Source organism: Scophthalmus maximus, chromosome 6, assembly GCF_022379125.1.
Source record: "Scophthalmus maximus strain ysfricsl-2021 chromosome 6, ASM2237912v1, whole genome shotgun sequence".
Classification (NCBI taxonomy): Eukaryota; Metazoa; Chordata; class Actinopteri; order Pleuronectiformes; family Scophthalmidae; genus Scophthalmus; species Scophthalmus maximus.
In genome coordinates, this window is record NC_061520.1 from 15725744 (window position 1) to 15736960 (window position 11217).

General features: G+C 42.3%; 2 protein-coding genes across 2 annotated transcripts; both read left to right on the top strand.

The window, feature by feature from the left end:
* The first annotated feature begins 515 nt into the window (after nt 1-515).
* On the top strand, nt 516-6899 carry LOC118309934 (proline/arginine-rich end leucine-rich repeat protein). Its single transcript, XM_035632599.1, has 7 exons — nt 516-671; nt 3274-3706; nt 3792-3977; nt 4055-4212; nt 4324-4520; nt 5937-6012; nt 6175-6899. The coding sequence occupies exons 2-7, from the start codon at nt 3275-3277 to the stop codon at nt 6263-6265; spliced, it is 1140 nt and encodes a 379-aa protein (XP_035488492.1). The 5' UTR covers nt 516-671; nt 3274; the 3' UTR covers nt 6266-6899.
* A 140-nt stretch (nt 6900-7039) lies between these two features.
* il19l (interleukin 19 like) lies at nt 7040-10511 on the top strand. Its single transcript, XM_035632600.2, has 5 exons — nt 7040-8958; nt 9155-9217; nt 9359-9511; nt 9596-9658; nt 10154-10511. Exons 1-5 carry the CDS (start codon nt 8743-8745, stop codon nt 10244-10246), a joined length of 588 nt encoding a protein of 195 aa, XP_035488493.2. The 5' UTR covers nt 7040-8742; the 3' UTR covers nt 10247-10511.
* Nucleotides 10512-11217: the final 706 nt, after the last annotated feature.

The following is an 11217-nucleotide window of genomic DNA, read 5'->3' on the forward strand; positions in this document are numbered from 1 at the left end:
TGATGCTGGAGGGGGAAAAAATCTTCCTGGACAGTTGACACAGAAAAGATGCCATGGAGTCAACAAAGAGATGCTGCTAATGAAAAACACATGACTGGATCCGTGATCAGTCATCGAAACAATAGCAGAGTGGGTGGGAGACAAAGGAGTGATGCAGTTACAGCTGCTTTTCCCTAACAGAGTTCCAGTGTTCACGATCTTTCTCAAAGACCTCTGATGTAGAGACGCATGCCTCTGCATACAGCAAAGTATGCAAAAACCCATGCACCCTTATATTTCTTGGTCTTTTTGGAGGCAAACACCCGCAAGCTCATGCTCTGCTGTGAAAGAAAAACATGATATCAAACTGTGACACGCTTAGGGAACATGAAAGAGTCTGCGGTCTCCCAGAAGGAATTAAGATTAAATCTTTCTGGCCCAGAGCTGAGCAGTGGGGGAGAAAGAACCACTGTGACCTTCGGAGGGAAAAAAGCCAGGGAACAATCCCAACAGACTGGCTTGTCCACCCAACGGCAGACAGAAGGAGAAAGAGAGGGAGGGTAAGGTTATTGACGGAGGGAAACAGAGGAAGAGGGAGAGAGAGGGAGGGGTGTAGGACAAGCTCGAGAGGCAGAGAGACGAAAAGACACAAAACTTGTGACTTTACTAAAGAGGGCAGGTACCAGAGGCAGGTAAGACACTGCATTTGCTGTTTCCAGGGGGCTATCTTTGATGAGATACGGTCAGTAACTGAAGGATGTAAACATATGTTTGTGTGTGAATCACAACGACGCAGGAGAGTGTGTGTGTGTTTGTGGACTGGGGGGGGGGGGGGTCCTGGCACCGGCACAGCTGGGCCATGCTCGTGTGTTTCTATAGAAACGCCGTGCCACACAAAGTGGTACTCTGTCCTCCGAGGAGCTGCTGCAGACTTCAACTCTGATGCTTTTCACTTGATCTGCAGCCTTTTCCATGAGTGAGTGAGGAGAGCTGCTGCTGCTGCTGTGGCTGAAAATTGAAATATGAAGAGGATAAAGATTTCTTCATAAAAGAAAAGTGTTGCTCACGTTGGCTGTCATTATATTTCTGTTAATAAGCTGTTTTTGTCAGCTTTCACTGCACATCCAGATATAGAGCCAATCTGTGCATGGCCACTGCAGGACTGCCACACTCACATGAGCAAATGTCTTGGCACCAGAGCAAAGTATCTGCTGGTGAGGATGGTAACATGACTCTTATCTGTGTGCTTTTTGGTTTAAAGAATGACATAGGCAGTCCTCCCCACCAAAAAAAAGAAAGAAAAAAAAGAGGAAGACATTGGAGGGAACTTATCATCAAGTACTGTGTGGCGACAGAGCTTTATTTCTCTCTGGCCGTTCTTCGAAAGTGAAAATTGTGTTTTTCTTCATCTCCTGATACACATGAACATAAAGAATAGTCTGAATATACAGTTATGATGTGGACCAAAGTTATCAAAGATATTAATTAACACACCGACAGCCCCTTAAAAGAGCTTTTACCTGTTACCAGTGTCCAACTAGTGCTGAAAAAATGTAAGATATCATAACCATAGTTTTCGCTTTTGAATATAGCTGTCATTCAAAACATCTGCAATTGTGCTGTAAATATTTATATTATTATCTCTAAACATACTTTTAGGTAATATTCAATCATGGTTAGTAAAACATATTTGAATTTTCCTTTTAAGGTAATCAAACCTTTTGAAAAAAAGGTTCAAAATGCTATGCTGACCTTGGAATCAGTAGCCATACAATTCCACTATTCCCTCATATAGCTGCATCAGGAGATGGGTTGTTGTTGTTTTTTGGTCAATTTATGGAATTGCAGTCCGGGGAAAAATGTGTTGTAGAAATGTCAATTTTAATTCAACAGTTTTACGACGACTGGACAAACTCCACTTGCTGATGAAGATCACAGAATGTGACTGAAAGCAGCAGAAGCTTGTCAGTGTATCATATGAAGGTTTGCCATATTGTGTGTTCCAAAGATTACTGACACCCGACCAGCAGAGATTCAATACAAGAATCTCAGAAATCTCAAGAATCCGGTGCAGTTCTCACAGTGACAAGTATTCGATTTACTTTTCGTGGTCACAATAAATCAACCGACCAGGCAGCCGTCGCTGGCTTTCAGTCTTGAGGTGATTGCCAGAGTACTGGTCCTGAAAGCAATACGAGGGGGAGGAGAGCTGGTTCTGGTTTTGAACGAGGGGCTGGGAGGTTCTAAATGGCTGAGAGGGAAAAGGAAGGGCCGTGCCAGCGATCACCGTCAGAGAAAAGTTCAGATTTGTTTTTCCAGGAAGGACAGTTTCTTTTTTCAAAGACTCTTTCCTTTCCCGTGATTCATATGTGATGTTTACCGAACTGGCCGGAGGCTGATTGGAAACTGATAGTGTATTTTTGCTTAAGGCTTTAGCTTATAAGACGCTAAGACAGCGTGTGTAAAGCATTGTGTGTTTTGACAGCGGTGTGATTGTTCCTCCCACGTTCCATCTTGCTTGCATTACCAAAGCACAAACAAAATATCTAAGATCATATTTATTCATCATAATTTATAATCAGGGTGCAATTTGCCTGGGGTGCGTGGGATCTCCCCTCTTCTGGTCTTCATATCCCCACCTCTGCTGAATTATTTTTTTCCCTGAGGGGGACAAAATGTTATTTCATCAATAGATCATACAAAATACCTAAAATGGAACATTTTAAACTAAGTAAAGCGCTGTAGGTGAACAATATCTGTCTATAGTGCGATAGAACAATAAAATCCGAAATGGACCACCCTTGTCAGCGCTCGCGTTCATGAGACAATAGATGATTTACCTGATGATCCTGGTTACATTAGCCTTGATCACTGTACGGCTTTTCAGAATGTCGCCAAGCACAGATATTTGGAATGGGGATTTGTACATGTAACGTTGGCCCAGACCTCACTAGCGGACACGTTAAGAGACCTGCTATTTTCCGCTAGTGCAGCCCTGAAAATTCTTTACCTCAACACATATTGAACAAAGACCAGCAGGACTCAGGAATATCTTTAGAGGCAAATCCAAAAAAATATTTCCCAGCCCCTCCAAAAATAGGTACAATCAAAATACAACAAAAATACAAACAGCTGTGTACTGTAAGTATTCCCTGGAGGTTTGTACACACTTGAGAGTCTGCACTGGCCTCGGGCAGTGAATTAGTAGGCCGTATAGGCTAACCAGCAGAACCAAAATGACAGGTTGCATGTTGTAACTTAACCCATGCCACAGTACATCTACCTCTGTTGTAGGATGAAGGCCGGCGCTGGACTCTGCTCTGCATTGACTCTGTTCCTCCTGATGGGGGCAGTGTTCGCCCAGAGACCTCGTCCAAGGAAGCCCACCAGGCGCCCAGCCACCACCAGGAAGCCTCCTGTCCCCATGCCTGCCGTACCAGCACAGCCAGAGCCCCAGGAGCCCACAGATTTCCCCCCACCAATCCTGGGCCCGCCCTCCATCTTTCCCGACTGCCCCAGAGAGTGTTTATGCTCCCCAAGCTATCCAAATTCTCTCAACTGTGAGAACCGGAACATCCGCGTGATCCCTGTCATCCCATCCAGAACCCACTACTTGTACCTGCAGAACAACTACATCTTAGAGGTGAAGGCAGAGGCATTCGTCAACGCCACAGAGATCCGCTGGGTCAACCTGGCAAACAACCGCATTCATCGAATTGACAAACAAGTACGGCGAGTTTCCTGGATTTATATTTATGATTTCAAAATAACACCAAGACCGCCTAAGAATTCGGTTTCTGTCTCTCATGCAGGTATTTGAGAAGATCCCGGCACTGCTCTATCTCTATGTGCACCGTAACCAGCTAAAAGAGGTCCCTTCAGGTCTCCCAGCAAGCCTGGAACAACTCCGCCTCGGTAAGAATCGTATTTCCAAGATCCCTGCTGGTGCCTTCAGCAAGATGGGGAACCTGACTCTGCTTGACCTGTACCACAACCAGGTAAAACTCTTGGTTTATATGCACCTTTGCCATATTACAAGTGTGTAGCTGATAATGTTCTACTCATATGTCCTCAGCTCAGTGACAGTGATCTGGGAAAAAACACATTCAAGGACCTGAAGAACCTAATGCAGCTCAATCTGGCTCACAACATCCTGAAGAAGATGCCCGATGGCGTACCCGGTGGCCTCATTCAGCTGTTCCTGGACAGGAACCGTATAGATGACATCCCAAAGCAAGTATACAGAGCACACATTGTCACATAGCTGATGAACACACAAACACAATGCGTGTAGCACGGTCGGTAAATCTCATAATTCCTTCTGTCTATCGTTCCCTTGTTCAGAGACTACTTTAAAGGCTTCTCTCACCTGGCATTTGTGAGGCTCAACTACAACCAGCTTAGCGATAAAGGAGTCCCGAAGGCTGTGTTCAACATTTCCACCCTGCTGGACCTGCAACTCGCCCACAACCAGCTCTCTTCCGTTCCTCTCTTCAACAGTCACCTGGAGCACCTGCATCTCAACGACAACAGCATCGAGAGTAAGTCCAACTTGATTCTCAGAATATGTGAAAGAAGATGGCAGAAATGTGTCCATGTGCCACTGACGTCGCCCAATGGTTTGTGAACTGCTGTTTTAAAGCCTCAAGTTTAGCATTTTGGCCAGTGCTATGTTCTTTTCAAACCAGAAGTAACCATATTTGTAGGACCTGCTGATCTCTGCATTACCAACGGATGGTAATCCGGACGCAGACGAATCACGTGTTGTCTGTTAAGCGACGCAAAAATGAACGAGCGTTGGCATTTTTATGGGAGATTTTTTTGAATATTGGGTACTTTCAGACAAATGCTCATTCATTAGCAGCAGTTTTGGTTGTTAACAAAAGTCGCTTCAGTCCGCGTCGTGGTATAAACCGCGCCCATTATCAGATAACCGGTTGTGATTGGACCGGCAAGTTTTCTGCCGGGGGAAATCACTTCCCAATGGAGGGGATGCAGACCGTATTCTGGACGAGGAAATTTAAATGAGCTCCCAGAATTCGCCTGGGTTCTTGGGCTAGCTCTTACTGCTACTACTACTTATTACCAATACCTGACCAACACCAAAGACTGACACATTTCCTTTGAAATCGTACATTTAGCAAATTATTTTCCCCAGGAGTTAGTGGAGACCAAAGCAGAGTGAAGAAGACAGAAAATGTAGGACTTATGTTTCTCAAGTGACCAGAAACATGCCTCAAAATCAATTCTAATGTCATTACATTCCAGTGTTTTTGTAAGCTGACATGTGTCGGGGCTGTTATTCTGTCCACTAGTGGCCAAAGACACAATTAGTTTAGCTTCATCCCTCTGTACTTGCCCAATTCATATGTATCTGAAGCTGTATTAACCAAGAACACATAGTCATTTGAGAACTTGTGTTGTATCTTACTTCTTAGAAAAGTTATTGCTTGTTTTCCAATTGTGAAACAGTTTACACATTTCATCTTTAAGGTTTTGACTCTCACCTCTTGTTTTTCTATTCAAGCCAGCAAGCAGCTTTTCTGGCACCTCTGTTATGACTCTTTCTGTGTCGAGACAAAAGCTAAAGATTGTTTTTCTGAACAAGCTTCGTAAACTCAATAACATGGTTAACAAGCAATAAGAAATGCCTATTATTTTTTTCTTCTTGTTGTCTTGTCTGTAATCTACCTCATTTGTGTTATACCTACTATAGTGCATGACTGCAATCGTTTGCTTTCGGTGGCTGATTCAAGTCTTTTTATATATCTTTCTCGGAGCACCCCGGACAAAGTTTTAGTCAGTGAATATAATAAATGACCAATATATTTTTGTAGGATTACAAACAAGTGAAATAATCTAATTCCATTTAAAAATCAATTCAATTTTTTTGGGCTTGTGTGAAGGAAAACGGCATTTAAAGACTTGACTTTAATGACTGTGCTTTTCCCTCACAGGCATCAATGGCACCCTGATCTGCCCTAATGGACTGCAGGCCGAGCCAAGTGATGACACCCTTGTGCCCAAACTAAGGTAGGTCACATGATGTCACATCTTGGCACTCAACAATAAAAACCACTACAGTGGCACCCTTTGAGAGGAAGTCAAGCGGAAGAAATTTGAAATAAGGAACTAATGAGTTTTTACAATCAGGAGTTGTTGTAATGGCATGTTAAGTTCCTGCTCTGATCTCAGGTACCTGCGTTTGGATGGGAATCACCTGAGTCCTCCCATCCCTCTGGATGTCATTATGTGCTTCAGACACCTCCACTCTATTGTCATTTAGGAGAAACGGGCCTCAAGCCCTGGGGACATGCGCACACACACACACATAAACCACACACTTGCACATGCACACATATACACACACAAGCACGCAGAGTCACTGTGCACAAATTGAATTCAAGGCAAATCCTGCTCGGTGAAGCCGGAGGTTTATCCACAAGTACACACTGTGGAAACGTGTAATAGAAAAGAGTGATTCCAGATAAATGAGAAAACTGTAAAGCTTTGACAGTTTCATTGTTTTCAGATCCAGAACAGTGAGAGTGGATATACACCAACATCTGGGTTTAGGTTTTTGTAGGACTTTCAGTTTATCCATCTTTTTTTGTTTATAAAAACTAGATTGAGTAAAGCCTGAAAATACAGGTACATTGACAGAGGCTACAGACATGGAGGGTAGTTATGTTTGCTTGCAGATGTGAACAAACAGACCAACAGTGGATGTCAGAAGAACCCGTTTTAAAACGTAACTACCATGTAGTTGAAACTGTCCCAAATGTGCCAGTGCTTTTCAAGGTACTCCATGTAAAAAAAGTCATTCTATTCTTTGTATTCGTATTCCTCTGTATATTATTCTTCTGTATAAAGAAGGTTTGTACAAATAAGGAAAAAATAAAACTTTTTCTTTGACCATTCGATCATGTTTTCTGATTCATTTAATTTGATTTGTAAGACTCCCTCACTTCAAGGAGCAACTATGTGATATTTGTAAAAGTGAATGGGATTATAAGTAGGCCATTTGCTACACAGCCATAGAAATTATGACTGTGTTGAATTCATACCTCTGATGATGTCAACAAAACATATTAGCTTAACCCAATGGTTCCCAACTCTGGGGTCAGGACCCCTTCAGGGAAGTTGGGAGATGATTACCAAGATAAAACACAATAAAAATCCTAATTCTGACACACAAATGTTTCTTTTTCTATCATTATCATCTAGTAATTATCACATTAACATGACTCACTGACATGCAGCCTGTGACAAGGAGCCACAAGTAGACATTGCCTTGTTTTAAGCATCACAACTCACAATGTGCGGTTCTCCCTGGTAATCCGGTTACATTTGAGAGAGTAAAGATTTGGCTTGTGTGGAAGCAGCTGTAACTCACTGTCAGGAAGATATAACTCACACTTTGTACTAAAGTGTTTTATAGAAACACAGATTTGTTAGACCAGAAGATTGCCGCTGAGCAACAGAAAACAGAAGTTTTTCTATGCTCATAAAGCTTTGTGGTGACCTCTGCTGGTGAGGAATGAGCATTGAGCATTCCTGAGATGGGAAGTCCTTTTGGCTATTTTTAACTACAGACGCTGACATGTATGACAATGTGGAATTTTTGCACTTCCCTATTAACAATTATAGTGCTGTTAAAGCTGAAACATTGTTCTATTCCATGAACGCAGCTCATTCCTTTTTCAATTCCCTGCGTGTGATATTTTCCACTGTGAGTACATTTTCCGTACTCATCTTCAGTTAACCTGGCCAGACAAGCAGGCGAGCAGGTCTAGTAGGAGTTCCGATAAGGACTTGTCGGACAGGAGTGAAGTCACCTCCAGTGAGAGTGCTCCTCGAGGGGGGGAGTGCGGTAATGGCTCACACACTGTGCAGGTGGAGCTTTTATTTCCAGAAATATACCTAAACAGTTGCACAGCATTTGGGAGCAGACATGGCGACTGATCAGAAGATGGACACAACACAAACTTTATAGTGGTGCAAAAAAAAAAAAACACTGAAAATTACAGATCAACACTTTTTTGCTGATAAGACAAATTATGGATTCAGCACTTTGAACAAGGAACACAGATGAATAAATCAACACCGCAGGGTAATGACGACAATCAAACGAATGACTTACGCAATAATCACACCTAGAGTGTAGGTGTTTCTTTCCACAGTGACCACACTCCACTTCAGGGAGGAGGAACCGTTTGATCATCCCTTTTCCTTTTCTTCCTTTCAGGTATTGAGACATCAGCTGGCATTTCCTTTTCTCTTGCGAGACACTTCCTCAACCTGTAAACCAATTTGTGCGCGTGTACAGGTGCAAGTGCATGTATGTGTATGTGTTGTGTAAAGCAGCGCAGCACCAGGCAAAATCCCCCTCACAGCACTATAAGAGGAGACAGCATGGAGACACAGAGACACATCTTCCACAGGACTCGTCCTCTGAGCGACCCACACACACACACACACACACACACACACACAAGCATACAGGTGAGTTCACAGGTGATCTCTGCGATGCTTCCTGAGCATTGCCATAGACACTTTCTTTACTGTTAGATGCTCTTAACATAATGATGCTTTGGATTTTGAAACGAGTTTACTGTTTTGAAAACCTTGGTCAGACAAAGTTAATATTGTGAAGACTACAAAGTTTTACTCTAACTGTTTTCCTATCATTTGACAGAACTATCTATAATCTATAATTAAACTAATCCTTAGATAACCTTGACCTACATAATCACTGATGATATGATGATATATTTGAAGACATTTCAACAAAAGATGTTTCGACTCCAGGTAACCATGGTGATGGACATGCTGCTGGGCTCCTCTATCTGCCTGCTCCTCCTGCTCAGCTGTCTGGGTGAACCTGTGGAGAGCCGAGCTCTGCATCTGGACAGCTGCTCCGTCAATGTGCACACACACGAATTGCGGAAATATTACTCCACCATACGATCAGATGCAGTGAGTCAAAGTCTTACACACACGCACACACACACACACAAATAGGCATTTCACTATAAAACAAATACATAAAAACACACCAGAAACAATTCACAACACACACTGTTTTTATGACCCCTCTGAGTGGTCGGAAAATTTCTGAAACTTTTAAATGACATCTTTGATGATTTTTTGGTTGTTGTCTTTTTTTCGACAGGTAGAAGGAGACCGTGAGATTGGAATAAGACTTCTGGACAAATCGTTGATAAAGGATGTTCAGGTGAGTCCTTGCCATGTTTACGTCAGCGAGGGCTGTTTATGTGCTTTCCCCCCTCACTATATCTACATCTCAAACTGCTCAGAGCAATCTATACAGTATGCGAGTTGGCATTATATTTATTCAAGTATTTGTCTTCACCAGGAGGGACAGGTGTGCTGTTTCCTGCATCTTGTGCTGCGTTTCTACGTTGAGAGAGTGTTCAGCAACTACGCTTCTTCACAGCCACAGCAGCAGCGCTGCTCCAGTGCTCTGGCCAACGCTTTTGTCAGCATCAGAAAGGATATACATAAATGCGTAAGTTATGATATGATTAATGACGAATTGTGATTTTAATGACGTCCGCAAGTTATATTGATGACTGTGCTCTGCTCTGTGCAGCACTGCCAATGTGGAGAGGAAACCCGGAGAAAAGCTGATTCCATCCATGCTGAGTTTATCAAGGTATGTGGAATAATTCACTATATATATCTGATAATATCGATGTGCTAGATCTTTCATCTCTGATACACAGTAGCCATGTTTGTCTATTACAAATAAAACTCACTTGGACATTTGCTACACAATCACAGATTATGTGATTAATTGTCAAATACAAAGAGCTCCGTTGTTACAAGATACCCCACCACTAGGATAGCCGTAACAATGAGAGGTCGTTTGCTGGATTAACATCCACAATATCCAATCTATGAAAGAACTTTGTTGGACAGTTTTGAACAAGGCAAACAATTTGAAGTTAACGAAAAGCAGTGTCTGAGAGTGTCTGCTCTGTAAGTGTGTGTAAAAATTGAGTTGATTTTGAGATTCTGTGAATAATATTTGGAGTCCAATTCACTAGGCTATACATGATATCTTAATGATATCAGATATGTGACAGTATGCCCAAACACAAAGATTGAGTGAGCTCACATTTGTTTCCTCTCTCATCTCTCTGAGCAGCTTCAGGCGAGCGAGGCAGCACAGAAGGCCATGGGGGAACTGGACACTGTGCTGGACTGGCTGGAAGGACTGAGCCAGAAAACACACTTGTGATCGGACGGATGTTGAGGGATCCCCAGGCTAGCATCACAGCTGGAAATTCACATCTGGGCCAGTTTGCATTTCTCTGTTTTGTACTTTAATTTATTTGATGTGTTTGTTATCCACTGACATGTCATAAGTTATTTTTTTAAGTATTAATATTTATTGAAAATAGAAGGCTTTTTTATGGTCTTGTATGTGTGCTTCTACTGTAAAGGTTGATATGCAGACTAAACAAATGGTTTGATTTCAACAGTTTCTTTTGATAATGCTTAAATTAACAACATCAATAAAAAGAAAAGAACTCTTCTGTATAAACGTTTGAGTGTTTTCCTCTCAACTCCAAAAATGATTCACGCTCTGCGTTGCCATCCAGTGGTGGTAAATGACAATACAGCCGACAGAACAACAGTATACCCGAGCTCTATCAGCAGCAGCAGCTGCACACTCACCGTTTTATCATTTCCACATATTAGTTGCTCCACCATATTTCCACGTACCCCCTGACAACTTTGAATATGGTTTCTGTTTTCCTTTAAAAAAGTCACCTGATGACTGCCACAGCGACTCTCAAACCTCTCGAGGCACATGTCTGACTGACCGGAGGGGCAAGAGTTCAGCGATGGCTCATGGGACAGGTCATAATTCTATGTATAGAGCCACTGTATGAATGTGTGTGTAAATTCGTGGTTGTTAAAACCGGTTCTAGAAGTTGTCAACACCACTATGGAGATGATAGAGGAGAAAACAGAAGTATGTGCACTGAAACTCCTGGCTCATAGTGTCAACTAGTAGACGGGGTAATTTTCCTATCACCGTTACACTGTGCAATCAGTATTAACATCATAGTAACATGTTTAAGCCACAAATGTGTCTATTTCCACTTCAAATAAGCTTTATTAAATTTAGAAAAAGGCCCTTAATCCAAAAAGCTATGTAATATATCACATCCCATCATTTGTTTGTCAGGATTACTACTCAAC

Coding starts and splice junctions, on each gene's coding strand:
- LOC118309934 (XM_035632599.1), top strand. CDS start 3,275: ATGAAGGCCGGCGCTGGACTCTGCTCTGCATTGACTCTGTTCCTCCTG. Junction 3,707..3,791: donor TTCATCGAATTGACAAACAA/GTACGGCGAGTT, acceptor TCTCTCATGCAG/GTATTTGAGAAGATCCCGGC. Junction 6,013..6,174: donor ACCCTTGTGCCCAAACTAAG/GTAGGTCACATG, acceptor CTCTGATCTCAG/GTACCTGCGTTTGGATGGGA.
- il19l (XM_035632600.2), top strand. CDS start 8,743: ATGATGATATATTTGAAGACATTTCAACAAAAGATGTTTCGACTCCAG. Junction 9,218..9,358: donor CGTTGATAAAGGATGTTCAG/GTGAGTCCTTGC, acceptor TGTCTTCACCAG/GAGGGACAGGTGTGCTGTTT. Junction 9,512..9,595: donor GAAAGGATATACATAAATGC/GTAAGTTATGAT, acceptor TGCTCTGTGCAG/CACTGCCAATGTGGAGAGGA.